The sequence below is a fragment of the Pempheris klunzingeri genome, chromosome 15, assembly GCF_042242105.1.
Source record: "Pempheris klunzingeri isolate RE-2024b chromosome 15, fPemKlu1.hap1, whole genome shotgun sequence".
In the NCBI taxonomy this organism is placed as follows: Eukaryota; Metazoa; Chordata; class Actinopteri; order Acropomatiformes; family Pempheridae; genus Pempheris; species Pempheris klunzingeri.
The window spans coordinates 4837976-4855392 of NC_092026.1; the positions used below are offsets into that span (position 1 = coordinate 4837976).

The 17417-nt window shown below is 42.8% G+C and overlaps 1 protein-coding gene across 3 annotated transcripts; it reads left to right on the forward strand.

Moving 5' to 3' along the window:
- The first annotated feature begins 239 nt into the window (after positions 1–239).
- wls (Wnt ligand secretion mediator) lies at positions 240–16195 on the forward strand. 3 transcript variants are annotated; one of them, XR_011585453.1, is made up of 13 exons: positions 240–487; positions 4101–4373; positions 7822–7946; positions 8206–8367; positions 8449–8585; positions 11807–11975; positions 12413–12510; positions 12667–12730; positions 13566–13709; positions 13881–13964; positions 14068–14236; positions 15263–15526; positions 15566–16195. XR_011585453.1 is itself a non-coding variant. In XM_070844425.1 (12 exons), exons 1-12 carry the CDS (start codon positions 382–384, stop codon positions 15370–15372), a joined length of 1641 nt encoding a protein of 546 aa, XP_070700526.1. In that variant the 5' UTR covers positions 240–381; the 3' UTR covers positions 15373–16195. The 3 variants fall into 3 exon arrangements, 2 of the variants coding, with proteins under 2 accessions (XP_070700526.1, XP_070700527.1); XM_070844425.1 differs by having other exon boundaries at positions 15263–16195; XM_070844426.1 differs by having other exon boundaries at positions 14068–14221; positions 15263–16195.
- Positions 16196–17417: the final 1222 nt, after the last annotated feature.

Sequence of the window (17417 nt, forward strand, 5' to 3'; positions counted from 1 at the left end):
CATGGGACCTCTAAAACCCTCCTTTAAATAGCCCCGCAGGCTAGAGCAGCACAACAGGGGCGTTCAATGACACGGTAACCTGCTCCTCCACCAGCCTGTGCTGCTATGCGGCGGCGCTCCACACATCTCTGCCCGCTCTGGTGTTGAGCTGCTCGGGGATAAAGCTGAGAGCTATTCGGTCATGTGATTCCTGTTTTTTCTTTTTTTTTTTTTTTTTCTTTTCCTCCTACGAAGTTGAAAGGCAGGAGCAGAGCGGTGGAGGGGGCCCAGCCTGCCTTCCTACTGGCCGTGGATGCACCGTTTTCGTCCCTTTTCCACCACATTTTTGTTTGTTTCTCGCTCGGTGTGGTGTTTTCTTTTTGCCCCAGCCTCTCCTTCGCCATGGCGGGGGCTATTATTGAGAACATGAGCACCAAAAAGTTGGTGATAGTGGGAGTTATTCTGCTTTTGTTCCAGGCGTTTGCCTTCATGGTCGGCGGTTTAATTGGTAAGTTTCCCCCCTTATTATTATTATTATCATTATTATTATTATTTAAAAAAAATCATCCCTTATTTTGTTTAGCTAACGTTAGCATTTGCGCGCGTGTGTGTGTGAAAACTGAAATGTTAACGGCAACAAACGGCTCAAGCACAAAGTTTAAAGTTGGACCGCTCGGTTCGTGTCCGCACACAGACGTTTATCTGTGTTTTTAGGAGGAAAAAAGACGATGAGGGGAAACTTTTAGCTGTATTTTACCTACCTGGGCTTCACCGAGTCGTGCTCAAACAATGCGGCGCTCTCTTAACACTCAGTTTGACACCAAAGTGCCTCTTGGCTAAATCACTGCTTTGTATCAAGGTGTTCGCTGCCTGCACGACACAATTCATTTCTCTGGCTATAAATAACACAGCCTGCCATACTTTCTGTGTTTAATTCCTCATTTTTATCAAAGAAATGCTCTCAAATACACCCAACCTATTGTGTTTTTTTTGCACTTCTTTGATCCAAAGTCGACTGTTCTTTCTCCCCCTTTTTTTCCCCCCTCCTCATACCTCCTCCTCCTCCTCCTCACCCCCACCTCTCATATATAATGTCTGTCTGCTGTGTGGGGGCCCCAGGCTGCATCTCTACCTTCCCTTCACTCCTTCCTCCCCCCCCCTCTCCCTGTGTTAAGCCTCCCCTTCTCCCCAAATCCCCGTCGCCTCCCAGGCAGAGCATTCATGTTTCCTCCTCTTCCCCTGCTTTCATTTGCATTGAGACAGACAGTGGTGCACAAAATATATATATATATATATAACACAAGTGCACACAGCTGTCAAAGTTGCATTTCGCCTTGAGGACTGTATTGGAGTTGCTGTCAAGTTTCTTCAAATCCACCCACCCACTCACACACATGCACAACAGCTACACACACACACACACACACACACACACACGTAGGCAGAGTTGATAGAAATAGTCCATGTGAAAGATGCCCATCTTCCTTATGTGCTCAATCTGGAAACCATCCACAGCCACCAAACACCAGCCGGCCTCTCTGTGTCCCTGCACTCCCTCTCCCTCGCTTACATGGCTGGTGATAAATTAGCTTGTTTGGTTCGTTCCTGGCTGAGATGGTTTTAATGAAGCCAGATTCCTTTGTGTTTGCTCGGTGGCCGAGGGCGGCAGGGGTAATTGAGTAGAAAGGGGTTTTTCTCCCCTTGTTTCCCGACAAACCCGGGAACACGGCATGGGGTCAGCAGGCTGAGGGGACGGCCATTCTTCTGGACACACTGCGACGGAGACTGGAGGAGCCGCTGTGCTGCTGGACTCGCAGGGTCACCGGATAATTGAACTCCAAGGGGTTCCAGATAACTGGGTTTAATTCAGTCTGGTGTGTCGTCTTTGTCGCCGTGTGTGTTTGTGTGAGGGATATGTGTGCATTTTATTTTATTTTTACACAGCTGTTAACACACTTAGACAGTTGAAGGTTCCTTGAAAATAGCCGTGGTTGAGCTTTATGACTTTTTGTGGAGTGTCTGTTATCCAAAGAGTGTGTAAACTGCCCTTCAGCTCTCAGTTACAAGAGAACAGATATGATTAGATGTTCAGATAAGCTATTCCAATTCAAACTTTTTATTTTAGTGTTTGCTTACTTTTGCAGTTTTCTTAAGACATACAGAAATATCCAAGCTGACAGAATTACTCCTCAGGATTTGGTGCTAGCTGGAAGCACCTTTGACAGTGATTACAGCTTTGAGTCTTGGTGGATATGTCGCTAATCTTTTTCATGAGCTGAATCTGAAAACTCTGGGCTTTCGTGTTCACCCCTGTGAGTCAGTACTTCCCACAAGCACCCTCGACGGTAATTACAGCTTCTGGAGTCTTCCTAGCTTCGCCACAAATGGCGCGGTGCATTCAGGACTCCAGATATTTCTCCCGATCTTTGCTGAAGATTGGCTCAAATTGGAAGCATCTGCACATTTGTCCTCAAGTTATTGCACAGATATTTAGGGGCATTCAAGGCTACACAGGGACTTTCATACACTTGTTTCAAAGGTATTTCAGAGTTGTTTTGCCTGTATGCTTATGGTCCCTGCCCTGTTGACACATAAATCCTGTTCGAGGTGGATCTTTTTAGCAGAACCACATGTTGTTCTTCTTTCAGATACAGCAGGAATGGGATATGATGGAGGGTGAGCTGTGGTATCACTTCCGTTTTCATTTCCTCAGACAAGTTCACCTTTAGTCCTGGTTCTCTTGAGTCTTTTACATAACTCCTGTGTGTTGGTGTACACTTCAGACTTGAAGTTTCTGCACGAAGGTCTTCTATTAGATCTCGCCATCCCAGAATCATGGAGGTGAACAGTTCTGGGATCCATATTTTTTTCAATGTCCCAATCATGTGGCCTAACCTGCTCTAATGAACTTGTAGCACACTTCAAATTATGCAACTTTATTATTTTCATTATCAATTACTTTGTCAAATAATTGTTTAGTCTGTTCGATGCACAAAAGTGTCCAAAGAGTCCAAAGTGACATCTTGAAACAGCTTTTTTCCCCAAATAGTCCAAACCCAAAGAGACGTTATTCACTTCATATACTTATTATATATTAGAAATATCAAATTCTCACTTTTCAGAGGCTTGTACCATCAAACGTGCTGCATTTTTTCTTTTAGAAAAATAATTAAACGACGAACTGATTTTCTTTTGACGAGTGATTGTTTCAGCTTTACTTTAAATTAAAACCTCAATTTAAATCTAACGTTCAATCAAAGCTAATTATCTACAGGACATTCAAGTGAAGTTGTATGAGCCTAAAGCAATTTGGAAAGTCACAATGCTATCAAAATGATTAGTCAAAAAATCTAATTAGTAATATCAGCTATGACTATATGTGATTATTGTGTTTGGCCCCAAATGTCACTGAATCTGCTGTGAACCTAAAGTGGTTTGAATATCCTCTGAAGACGCTGTAGGTTCTGGTTTAAACTTAATTATTGTACCTGATATTGGGGGGAATAAGGAGGAAATCCCAGCCCACAGTCATTCTAACAGGGTCACTGATTGTCACAAATATCTGACTACTACAGGATGTTTAAGTGACTTTAGCTTGTTGCCTGTCGTTCACATCAGACCTCTACCTCTTTTTCACAATGGGAGAGCAAAGTTTTGGTCTCTGCATGATAATGACAGATCCTCTCCCCAGCACTACTAAAAGCCTGCGAGCAGAGGCTACAAACACGGGTCTCGTCGAGCTCATGAATCTCAATGTGTAAACAGTGTAATTGGTGCCTTTAAAGCTTTCTGGAATTTTCCCTCCCCGTCACTTCAGAGAGAGAGAGAGCCTTGCTACCAGGCATTTTCTAAACAGTGTTAAAAGTAATTGCCAAAGTGTTTGGACTGGATTTGGCTCAAACCCAACCTGTTGACTGTTCCTAATGGTTGCTAAGATATTAATATTGTCACACAGTTTAATCACAGTGCTCAAGTTTAATTTATGGATTTTTACTCAAAGTTTTTGTGTGATTTATTAGCTGGAGGGTAAATTTGGCTTGGCAAGACCGTGAAACACGTTGCTGCAGTATTTCAATATGACACCCAGTCTAACTTCTCTCCCACTGTGTTTGTCTCACCAGCTCCCAGCCCCACCACTGCAGTCCACTACTTGGCCACCAAGTGTGTGGACACAGTCAAGCACAGACAGGAAACAAAATGGTTCATGCCCTGGGGTCCTAACCAGTGCGACAAGATCCGGACCTTTGATGAGGCCATGGCCAAGAAGATTGAGGCCAACAACATTGTGTTTGCGGTCCACATTCCTCTGCCGAACAAGGAGATGAGCCCTTGGTTCCAGTTCATGCTCGTCATCATGCAGTTTGACATCGCATTTAAGGTGTACAACCAGATAGGTGAGGATCAAGGCGTTCTTACTGGTATCAAAGAAAAAAGGGTGAGGATAGCACGGCTAATGTTTCTCCTCCAGGTCATGGCTTTCAAGATGTGGGACAGGGAACAAAGACTCACCTAATGTGCACATACTTGTTAGGGGTAGTACTGGTGTTAAGAGAATCTTAAAAAAACAAAAATCATTTAGGGGATAATGAACAAATATTAAGAGTTAATTTGGTTCATTGTATTTTAAGTTCTCATTCTGCATGCGCTAAATTTTGCCCGAGTTTTTTCCAGTTGCGTCAATATTATCTCTGTCACTTCTTAGTTTCACAATCTGAAGGCAAATATTTGCAGAGGCTGAGTGTGACCAGGCTAGTCTCTGAAATATTCACATCCATTGTCACTTCTAATCTCTCACATCTTAAATTCAAGTGCAGAGCCATTCCAACTTCACCAGAATCATTGTGGTTATGCTTGTTATATTACCCTCCCGGTGAGACGTCGTGGTGGGATGTTGTCTTGTGTTCTTATTTCAGTCCTATCACCTGAACGCTTGAGGAACCCACAGAAATGTCTTTTTCAGTATATTGGATTTCTGTTACAATGAAAGGCAGCAAACAATGATGGATGTCCTGCTGTTTGCTCTCTATAGCGACATAGACCCTTGGGGGTTTTATAGACTGGCTTGTCTGACGCCCTTTGAGACGGGTATAAAGAGAGCAGGGAGGTAATCTGGACCCGTTTCTTGGTGGTGAACAATGAAGTGTTTTATTATCCAGTCATTAGACCCACAACCAAATTATTTACATGCTTTGGATGTGAGATCATCCTTCTCTAGTGGATTTCAGTTTTCAACATTTATCCCTCCTTTGTCTTATCCTTTATTTTACTGTAGTGATTTGTATGATCTCACTATTTTTGTGGGGCAGACGGTGGTTTAAAGCCTTTATTGTGGGAATAACACTCATCTTCCTACAATCTTAAGACTTAAGTTGAAGCTTTGAAGAAGTAAAATATAGCAGAGGGACTCATTTCTTTTCTCATTTTGGGCCCCAGGTTGTGTCAAATATCATTATTTCTAACGTCATGAGGGGAACCCACCAGCAACTGTACTGTAACCCATTTTACGTCTCCACCCAGTGTCAAACAACGCTGTTGTGAAATATATCAGAGGATAGGCAGACCTGCAGAGCTTGAATGAGAGGGAAAAAGGAGGCGCGAGGGAGATAACTGGTATCTCGAAGAAGACAGGGTTTGGTATCCTGGTAGGGGTCTTAGTATCCTGAAAGAAGGGATTAGAGAGGATCATGAGGAAGTCTAATAAGTGACTGGATCACCAGGAGAGCTCGGGAAAGAAGGTTTGTTGCTACACATGTTGGCATCAACCTGAGCTTTAGAGCAAAGTCACTCCTACACTGAAAATAATGCCTGCAGACCCTGATACACATCCACCTTAGGTCACCTTATGCTTAACAGAAAAGTCATAGAAGTAATTGTATTAATGTAGAGAACAAAGTTTGTGGCGTAATTTTACATGACCCAGCCTCTCTGTTCTGGCTTGTCTAAACAGTCCCGTTACGTTGGCAGCCGAGTCATCAGCATCATTTGCTTGCTTACATTCTTGGCCTCAGCGGAAATGTGTTAGGGGGCTGTGGGTTGTTTACTGCCTGGCTGCCAGACAGAGGAGTCAGTGAATCAGCCTGCACCACAGACGGGTCCTGCCAGATGCTACAGACTCATTTTGATCTTCCTTAGTAACGTGAGGTGTTGCAAAAACAAGTGGACGTGAAGGGAGCCGAGCACTGTAGATGCTGCATGGGTGGAAACCAGCTAGTGGTGCAGAAGTGGGATTCCTGCTTTTAAAATCTGTGATTTTCTAACTATTTTGAACGTATTCATCTTAGCTTTTTTTCCAGAGATGAGGTGTGCTAGAGAGGAGAGCCTGTGAAAATACCCAAGTTTTATTCATTAAATGTACTGATAGCTAAAATGAAACCAGTCTGACAAAGATGTGAAAGGATTCCACTTGCTTTAGCTGAGGAGAAACCCAGTTTAAGGTTTAATGAAATGCTAAGGAACTCCAGCCCCAAAGGCATTGGAGCCAGGTCTCCCATAATTAACAAAATGGCGTCTACTCATCTGTCTATCTCTGCGTCCTGACCCAGAAGACTCCGTGTGGATTCTGTTCTGCAACTGTATGACGAATGAACTCAAGGCCATCTCTTCCTTGACTACCCTATCTGTGTAACAATGCATGCCCCGAACAAGAGCTTCGTCCTTATTAACCACTCCACCCCACCTGCCCCTCTCCACCACGGCACCAGGCACCTCCTGGCCAGGGTCCAGCAATAACACAGCTGTTGAGGAGGCTTAGTTTCCGTGGTGATGGCGGCTGGACTAAAGTGGAATGCTTGCATGAAGTGAGCTGACAGTCGAGGGCGTCGGGCTCGACCAACAGCAGAGTGGAGGGCATTACAGAGACAGTCGGCTGCCAGTTCTCATCTGGTTCCCTCTCCCCCTCCTCTACATTTTTTTTTTTTCTTTCCTCACAGCACAGGCCACTGGGTTTCTTTCTCTTCATTCCAGCTTGTTTCATAACGGCATAAGAGGCACTCTGGAGGGCTGGAGGAGAGAACACTTGGCTTTGTAATGTGATCTAAAGATGCAGTTTTAATAGCTTGGCTTTGGATGTTTTTGTTGGATTCACTGGGCTGGGCTGTTGGAGGCCAGCTCAAGGTCTTGTTGGAGTTTATGTCAAGTAGGAAGTAACCTAGATTTTGGGCCACCGTGGGGAGCGGACCGAGTCACAGTATACGTTTACATGCTGTGAAATAATCCTTTTAATCTCGCTCTTTCTGGGTGACAGGACCACATATTAACACTCATGATTTGGCCTAGTTGAAAAACCTGCCTTCCTAATGATCCCTATGACACAGCGGTTAAAACTGCTGCCATGAAGCTCAGATTCTCACTGACATTTGAAGGCAAAAAAATGTAAATCCACTCTGGAATACACTTGCATGTTGCCTGAAAATGAAAAAAGGTACGCTTTTAGATTGCAGTGGGGAATGTCTCCAGGAGTGTTGTCACTTTCCTGGTCTCATAGTTAAAAGGCCATGGCTGTCTGTCATCAGGACTTAATTTTATCCCGTCACTGGGGTTAAAATCAGCCTGCGGCCTTGTGCATTGAGGATATATACTAGGAGTTGAAATATGGACAAACGTGAATGTCTTATTCAGTGCATTTTTCCATTTTGGAAGGCACAAATTCTCTGTTCTGCAAACACAATGTAATTCTTTGGACTTAATGGTTTTGAAGTCTAAACCCCAAGTCTGTGCAGGTTGCATTTTGCATATGAAAGATGTCATTAAACATCCCCAAATCAAAGACTTTTAACAAATTCATATCTACTAAATGTCTGTACTGCTCTGAAAGTGAATTGGTGCTGTGGTAATTGTTTCCAGAGGAAGGAGCGATGGCCACCGTTGACGTGGGCCTGGCCTACAGAGATGACACAGTCAGTGAGTGGACAGAGATGGCTCACTCTTTTGAACAGAGGAAACTCAACTGCAACTTCACTACTGCCAAGGTAGGGACACGATACCGCAAACAACTTATTCAGATATACTGCAAAAACAATATTACCTGGTTCTGTATATTATGATTAGCGATGTTATTGCCGGTGCAGATGATGCATCATTTTTTAACTGAAATCAGGTCTGAACTCTAAAGTCTTTTTGCAATTTCATGACATTATCAAGTTCTTCTCAGCCTCCAATACTACTATTCGTTATCATCAGGCGAACGTGCTGTAAACCAGATTCGGTGTGTTGCTGTGTGTTTTCCAGACCTTCGAGAATGAGGGACGCTACTATGAGTGTGACCTGCTGCCCTTCATGGAGGTTGGCAGCGTGGCCCATAAGTACTACCTTCTCAATATTCGCCTGCCTGTCAACGAGCGGAAGAAGGTCAACGTGGGGATCGGAGAAATCAAGGACATTCGTCTTGTTGTAAGTTGAAGCTTTTTTCCACTTAATTTCGACCCTTAAAAAGCTTATGCAGCTTTTGATGGCGTTTCTTTCTCCTCCCAGAGCATCCATCAGAACGGAGGCTTCACCAAAGTGTGGTTTGCCATGAAGACATTCCTCACACCCAGCATCCTCATCATCATGATCTGGTACTGGAGACGGATCACCCTCATGAGCAGACCTCCTGTGCTGCTGGAGAAGTAAGGCAGCACCCTGCTTATGTTGTTGTTGGACATTTATACCTTTTTGGCATCGAAATTCCAGCTGAAACAGTCGAGATGAGCAACGCCCACAATTAAGAACTAAAGTTAATACATTTATGGTGTTTGGAGGGACACAGCCAGAACCCACAGCAATGGTTTCATTAAATGCTGAGGAGGGTCTGCTTGAGTGCATCTACTGGGTGAAGGCATATATTAACTATGGATGAACTGTACAAGTAGGGCATGCTAACTCTGTGTAGCAAAGGTCACTGAGATCAGAAGACGTTGTTCAGCTGTTGTCTGAGGAGGAATGTTATCTAGGACCATTAGCTGGTCACACTCACTGAAAACAGCAACGAGGGCCACTTAGTTTCTGACTTCCAAACAAATGAAGACCTTCCTCTTGACAGACTTCCACTGAGAATTTATAAATATATCCGGTAAAAAAGATTCAAACCCTCGGCTGCTTATTTTCATTGGCTAACCAAACCCAATGAAGGTTAGAGCAGCAAATAAAGGTAGTTCCTCCTGAGGCAGATAGTTTGAATGCCGTGCTGTGGAAAGTTGAAGCTATGCTCAGAGCTCAGTGTTTGTCTAACCCCCTGCCGTGCTGGGAAGACAGATCAGTAAGAGGCAGCGTTCTGCGCCACAGGAAGTGCCTGGTGAAGCGTGAAACACGTTACAAAATCTGCAAGCTAGCACTCAACCGACACATGCTGCATACACACATTCAGGACATGCACACCAGCTCGCTGAGGCACCACATGCACACACAGTCAGTGTCTCTCTCTCTACTTCGCTCTGTATTTTCCGGCTCACGGCTCTTATTCCCAAATGACCAGCAGTGTCTCAGGAAGTGCGACTCGTACCCTATTTGTGGACAGCGGATGATTTTTTCATGCTGTAAAAGCTTTACCAGAGTCTCCTGTCATGCTAGTCCACAGAGGTGTGAGAATGGTAAACCTCAGACTTTCCTCTAAACTTTTAGGACAGATGTGAGTTGGTCACTCATTTGTTTCTTTGAGAAATATCTGACTGAACCATCATTATTTTGGTGTAGGGGAAAAAAACACTGATTGTTTTAAAGGGATACAAATGAGCCAATCATCTTGGGTGACGCTAAGCCCAGGATGCATCGATTGGCGCTTATAAAATAGTGATGAGAAGGAAACGTGTTTTGATTTTAACATTTGCATGGGGTTTGGCAAACCCTGGCATTAAAATGGCCCAATCCCTGCAAAGGAAAGTAAACGTTAAAGATATATAGTACGATGACTGTGTTACAACTTTTTCTGATTTAAAAAAAAAAAAAAAAAGATTTGAGGTGAAGCCTGCTGATACTTTAGCTCTGGAGGAGCTCACTGGACTCGTTGAAGCCATGGATGATTTAACAGCTGTATGTAGCACTGCAGAATGTCATTGAATTAATATCACTGTTGTTCGTTCAGTTCACAAGCTTCAACATGTCAGTTCACCTTGGAAATGCCCAGACTCTCCTGCAAGACCTGTATGTCCGATGTTGATCTGTTTCCTGACATGGCCGTCGTCAGTCAGAGTTCATGTGGCACGTCCGTTATCTTGACCCACGTTTGATAACATTATCAAGTTATGTTTGTCTTTTTTTTTTTTTTTTTTAGCAGTAAAGGTTGTTGTTTCACGTAAAGATGGAGACTATGAAATGCTGATATAGGAAGAGCGAATTCAGACTGAAATATTTGTCCAGTGGCTTATACCCACTGCCTACATCCTGTGAGTGTTATTACACTTAAAGGCGCAGTCTGCAACGTTGGAGAAACTAGGAAACGTAATCTCTCAATTGCTCTGCTCAGGTTTTCCTCCAAAGCTACTCCCCCACAACAAATGAAGGTGTTGCCTGACAGCCGTCACACGTGTAACGTCAGCTTTAGCTCAGAGTTGGTGTTCACTGGGCTCAGAGGCTGTGCTTTGTTAAAGACTAAAGCTGCTTCATTTCATTACAACAGTTTCATTTATTGATTACTGTCATGCTGTTATGATGGTTTCAACCAATACAACAAAGCGTGCCTCTAAAATAAGTTGCAGACCCTGCCTTTAATCGTTTGTCGTCTTCATTTTGTGACTTTAGAAACTTCTCAAACTTTTTCACTGAAAAATGTTCTGTGCTCAGCAAAAGCAGAGATACACAGCAGGAGGAGCACAGGTGGGGTTAATAGCGTTAACAATGACTGTTCAGTTCAGTGTGTCGGTGAGTTTTCATGCACGAAAGCAGGACCCAGGAAATGGTTCACCCAAATGGAACGCAGACATAATTAATGTTATTAGTTTCACCTGTGCTCACATGTAAGGGGTCCATTTAGGAGCTCTACAACATTACACAACTTTACAGATTTTCACACTAAGCCTGTTTCTGTTTTACAAACACACACACATTCACGCAGATTGTGCTGGTGGTGCTCAGGATGCATTCCCTGCATACCAGTCAAGTGTGGTTTCAGTCCGTTTGTTCAGTAAAACATCGCTGACGAGCTGTCTGGAGTGGAACTGCTTTGAAGTTGTGTTACTTTACTTTTGTACCCATATGTTTTCAGGTCACCTTTTATCTTTTTTCCCTTCCTGTCTGCCTCTCGCACACACTGCAGCTCTGTCTTGTCGTCTTAACATGCAGAGACCTGCTGCAGATGCTCGGGAGACGAGCTCTGTTCTTGTCTTTCTGTAGGCTGATTGTTCTTGATTCATTCACCCTTATTTCTCTCCAGATGTCTGGATTTCAAGGTTATGGGAGGTTGACCGTAATAATGAGGCTACTTGGAGAGGTAGTGAATTATGTAGAATTGGATAAGTCAGTGGGGACACACTGTGCTTGTAGCTGAATGGATAATCTAATCAATAATGTCCCAAGATCTAATGAGCCTGCTTCAGCAGAAGCTGATATGGCCTTGCCATAAAGCATTGAGTGTGTTGAGGTGTAGTCCAGACTCTGGTGTAAAGATCGATGTTGATTCAATTAAAGTGACCCTAAACTTAATCTGCCAACACTGGTCAACACTAGATGGCAAAAAAAAGAAGATCTAGTCTCATCAATTTGTCTTTCTTGAGCATATTAGCATGGCTGCTGATGCTACAGGAATTCTACCACAATGGCTGTTGATTTAAAAACTACTACCAGTATATATAAAACACACATTTTACATATATTCTGATTACCGTCAGATGTTTGTAATGGTGTTTTGCTCCCTCAGGGTAATCCTTGCTCTGGGTATCTCCATGACATTCATCAACATCCCTGTGGAGTGGTTCTCCATTGGCTTCAACTGGACCTGGATGCTGCTTTTTGGAGACATCAGACAGGGCATCTTCTACTCTATGCTGCTCTCCTTCTGGATCATCTTCTGCGGGGAGCACCTCATGGTACTGCACACGGCACCTTTTGACTTAATGTTCACGTGAACACGTAAACGTGATCTCATTTACAGCTGTTTAGTGCCTGAGGTATTTAAGTCTTTAAAGCCACTCTGAAAACTCTTGTCTTTAATTGTTTTCAGTACAATAAACTAGTCCTAATCAAACTGCCTCGACTTATAACACACTCCATACATGATCTGTTCCTTGTTCTCAAGGTTCCCCTCAGCACCCACTCATGGATTAACTCCATACTTGTGCCTCATTGTACACCTGCAGCACCTCACTTTTCATCACCCAGTCTTTGGATATGCAGTGCCTGTCTTGCAGTTTTCGAGTCAGTGGTACATGACGACCATTAATCAGTGCTTGATCACTCCCACTCTGAATATGTCATCATTTACATGTGTTCCATCTTTAAGTCTGCTTTGTCCTTTTTATCTCAGGACCAGACGGAAAGGAACCGTTTCTCAGTCTACTGGAAGCAGGTCGGACCCATTGTGTTCGGCTCCTTCTGCCTCTTTATCTTTGACATGTGTGAGAGGTGAGACCATTTAATTTTTTTCCCCCCCTTGACTATTTAGAACAACAGTCCGCTTGATCTCCACATGCTGCTTATATTATCATATTTTGTCATGAAATATTGTGACGCACTGAAAACAGGTGACGTGAATGTGGTGTTTTTGTTTTGTGTCACCAGAGGGGTCCAGCTGACAAACCCGTTCTACAGCATCTGGGCGTCTGATGTGGGAACTGAGCTTGCTGTATCCTTTTTTTTTTTTTTTTATATTAATTAAATTTGACAACAGTGTACACAACAGAGCACACATCACACCTACAAGCACCTTTTCTGACAGGTAGGACTGCAAATAGAAACCCTCAGAGTGTGAATGGCCAAATCACGTGTTTGAGTTTAACAGCTAATAAACACGATTGTCTCTCTGCTCTTGTTGTAGGAACAAATCTTTACCATTGCTCAACTCATCATGATTTAAAGCTCTGCTTCTAGCTCATGCAGCACATGTCTGAGAAGTTGGCTTTAGCATAAACTGCAAACTGATCTCTAGACTAATCGGGTGAGGAATAATTCAGTGATGCCATATGTGAAAGTATTACCCAGGGTCCCGGGAGTGTGTGCCTGTGTGTACCGGTTTGTCTGCCTCGCTTGCCAAAGCTGAACAGTGCGAGATTCATCAGTGCACCTCTTGTTCTAAAACAGCAGCCAAACACCCTGCTTTTGTCTCTTTTCTCCCCTCTCTCCTCTTTTTCTTCTGTGAGTCCCATCAGAAGGAAAATCCAGCTCGGTGCTCCTGACTCTCAGCAGTTTGGTCCAGTGTCTATAACCAGGGTCATCAAATCTTTATAAGGCCCACCTCCATGACATGTTTCTGCAATGCCTTCTACTGCAGTGAAGTCTGTTAAGGTTTTATTAATGAGACGCACGACCTTACAAAGCATGTAAAAGCATTTTTATGATTTACAGATTCATTGTAACTGATTTAAAGTGTGGATGTAAGCAAAAATAGATTGTTAATTTGCCTGCAGACTTTTTTGAATCAGGGTGTCATTCGGTTATTTCCTTGACTGCCGTTGCCTCAGATGGCATTCATAATCGTTGCAGGGATCTGTGCCTGTCTCTACTTCCTCTTCCTCTGCTTCATGGTTTTTCAAGTCTTCCGCAACATCAGCGGTAAGAGGACGTCCCTGCCTGCCATGTCCAAGGCCAGACGCCTGCACTATGAGGTGTGTGTGTGTGCATTCATCTGGAAATATTGTCTCTAATTCCCCTAATTGTTCATTATGATCAATAAAAACCAAAAAATGTAGTCATGACCGTACAAAAGGAAAAGTCTGCCACACAGAACATGTCTCTTTATGTTAGTTTACCAACTCATCCCCTTTATCACCCTTTAGGGTCTGATTTTCAGGTTCAAGTTCCTCATGCTGGTCACTCTGACCTGTGCTGCCATGACGGTTATCTTCTTCATCATCAGTCAGGCAAGTACCAAAACACACAGACAGCCTGCCGCACCCCCCACCCCCTCCCACCTGCAGACCGTAACATAAAAAGTACGTGTTTGTCTCTTGTGTGTGCGTCCAGGTGAATGAGGGCCACTGGCACTGGGGAGAGCACACGGTGCAGGTGAACAGCGCCTTCTTCACCGGCATCTACGGCATGTGGAACCTGTACGTCTTTGCCATCATGTTCCTCTACGCACCGTCGCACAAACGCTATGGAGACGAGCAGTCAAGTGGTCAGTGCATCACTGGTAAATGCATACACCTACCAGCTTTTTAATGAAATGGGATGGATGGGGTGTCAGATTCACTCTCTGTTGCTGTCATTGTAGGTTAGGATGTAGGCCATTATAGTTACAAGTCAGACAAAATAACTGAATATACGAGATAATATTACAATAGATATTGTTTTTTTCATATGCACGTTATATTCGCATTAATCTGTCTTTTATTAGTTGGTTGGATCTGATTCAGTTTAATTTGGTCCAGATTAACGCTGGTGTTTTGATTTTTTTTGTTTGAAATCTTGTAAAACTGCAGTGGAATCAATAGTGCGACTACTCTAGAAATTTTGTAATTTAGTTTGCGTACTTCGAAGTGTTACTTGAATGAATCTCCTCATTGTATTTAAGTTATTGGTTGAATTTCAACGCATCCCAGCAGGTCTCACTTCATTCTGATGGGGAGTAAGTGTCTCTGCTCTGCTGTAAAGCTGCCTATTCATCCAAAGTTTGCCTTTGGAGAAAGCGGGGAGGGCGGGGGTTGCTTGGCGATTCAGAAGGACCCCGATTCCCAGGGGAAAGAAGGGTCTCTTTGGCCCGAGAGGGTGATTCTAATGGACACCAGGCTTCCTTCCAGACGGAGAGGAACAGTGAAGAGAGGAAGGGGGGAGGAGGAGGGGGGGGTGTGGCAGAGCGCAAGGGAAGTAATGAAAACCATCCATCCATCTTCTGACGTCAGTGACACGGGGGGAGAAAAAGAGGGTTTGAAGTTCTGGAAGCTTTCCCTGAAGTGCGTCAGCCAGTCCCCTGGGAGGGGCGCCTCTCTCCAAGTTTCAGTCTCTGTGTTGATTTACTTTATCAGCTCTCGAGTTTCACCTCTGTTTTGAACAAGCTTAAAGTGTTTATGTTAATGACGTTCAGCTAAACCAACTTGATATGCAGTGGATCGTTGCCTGCAGTAATTCGCATAAAGATATATATCATTTACATTTTTTGCATTCACGTTGAATTATTAGTCATCTTGTGTTGATTATGTGTCATGTTTTATGCGTGCAGGAGATGCTGGAGCAAACAGCGGAGAGGACATCCAGCTGACTACTACCATCACCCATGTCGATGGCCCCACTGAGATCTACAAGATGACTGGCAAAGAGGCCCAGGAGTAGATTTCACACTGTAAGACTTTAAGACCCCCCTCTACTACCTACTGCTCCGATGATCCCCTCCCTCGTAGATGTAACCTAACGGGCTTGTCTCTTTACATCGTCTGGCCTTCAGCGGCATCAACGGCCCACCTTGCATGCACCTACCAGTCCCACAGTTACTCTCTTCCTCCAGCACTAAACCCTCAGCTGTGAGACTTGTCACGTGTTTATCTAAAGGCTGAATGTTCATCAAACCAAACACGACCAGTCCTTTTCATTTCACAGTGGAATTTTTTTTTTTTACATTTCATACTTTATGTAGACTATGTTGTGTTTGTATATGTTGCACAACTGCTTTTGACACCAAAAAAAAGATTGGATTGGAAAACAGAACCATTTCTTGGTGGTCAGAAGTTGCATTTGGCAGCCATGACACTCCTTTTTTTTTTGTTACTAAAGACCTGAGCCTGACAAAGACACACACTTTACATTTTAGTCAGATTTTTCTGCTCAGTTTCCTGTTATATATTCAGTCAAAGCCTTAGAGCTTGTCACAAATGCATGTTCCTCCATAGAAAGTAGATTATGTTGAATACTGCTGTCAGTCTAAATCTTTCAAGTGGTGGAGAGGTTTTATATCATTGGGGAAATGTACAGACCATATAGCCACTTTGGGAAATGCATTCTGTACGTTATGTTACAATGTAGATGTCTATTTTTTATAAAGTGCTTGTTTTCAACTTCACAAAACTATACACATCAAACTCTATCAATGTTTTTGAAGTTGACTGTAGCCTATTGATACATGGTTCATAGTTTTGTTTTTGCTTTTTATGCTAATTTAAATAAAAAAAAAACATTTTACTTAATAACCTTGTGTTTTGTCATAGTGTTCCCTCATGTTTTATATACAAGTGCCTATTTTTAGTCATATTTGCCAAAGAAAAAATAAAGGAATGCCACTTAAAAATCCCTCCAGTGTCTTGCACTTGGAAAAAGTTATTGATCCTAACTTGCAGTTCTTCATACTATACTGTGCACACTAAAATTAGGACTTTTTGTAAGATTGTTCAAGGTACACCACTTAGGCTGTAAAAACCTTTGTGGGGTGCAGGAACTGTGTGCCTGGAAGTGTTTTCATGTAGGGAGAGGGCGCCTCTGCAAGGCTGACTGCAGAACAGCAAACTGCCTTCACTATTTCTCAGCAGTCAAGGTAGCCAGAGAGAGGTGGTGTGAGACAGGAAGTAGTGGTTTTATTTGGTAGATTGTTAAGTACAATGGGAATGAGGGATATTTAGATAAACTTGCAAATCAACAGTAATACTTTAAAATACAGGTTTCATGTACTTTTTTTTATTTTTATTTTTTTATTTTTTTTAGTATTTTTTCTTTGGGACACTGCAACATTCAGGGTGAAATGATACACCCATGTCATATATCTGATAAGAGGAGTTCGCAGTTGGTCTACGTACCTTTATCTATTATAACCATGAAATCAGCTCACATAGTAGGGAGTGGATCTGGCCTTGTTTCCGCTTCAGTCTGATAGTGTCATGCATACACACAACTATCTTACAGACTGTAAGCTTGTTTTCCCAGTTTGTACAGGAGCATGTTGGTCTGTATTAAAAGCACTATCATTCAAGGAACTTTATTTGTCATACCAGCACACATTTACACATGGGATGGTACGAAATTACGCTCTCAGGTCCCAGGTTAAGCCACAATAAATATATAGATATATAAATATATATATAATATATCTTTTATAATATAAAAAATAGAAGTACTATACTATATATATATACTATCTTTATTTATAGAGCGCCAATTCATAACAGCGTTAGCTCAAGATGCTTTACATAAAGAGCAGGTCTAGACCAAACTCTTTAATTAAGAGAGAGACCCAACGATTCAGGAATTCAAAATTAAGGATTCAAGAATCCCCACATGAGCAAGCGTGATATTATATTGAGCAACATATATAGAATAATATATATAGAATAGAAGTACTTAAAGAAAAAGAGCAGTATAAAAATTCAAACAAACAATCTAAATAAAACAAG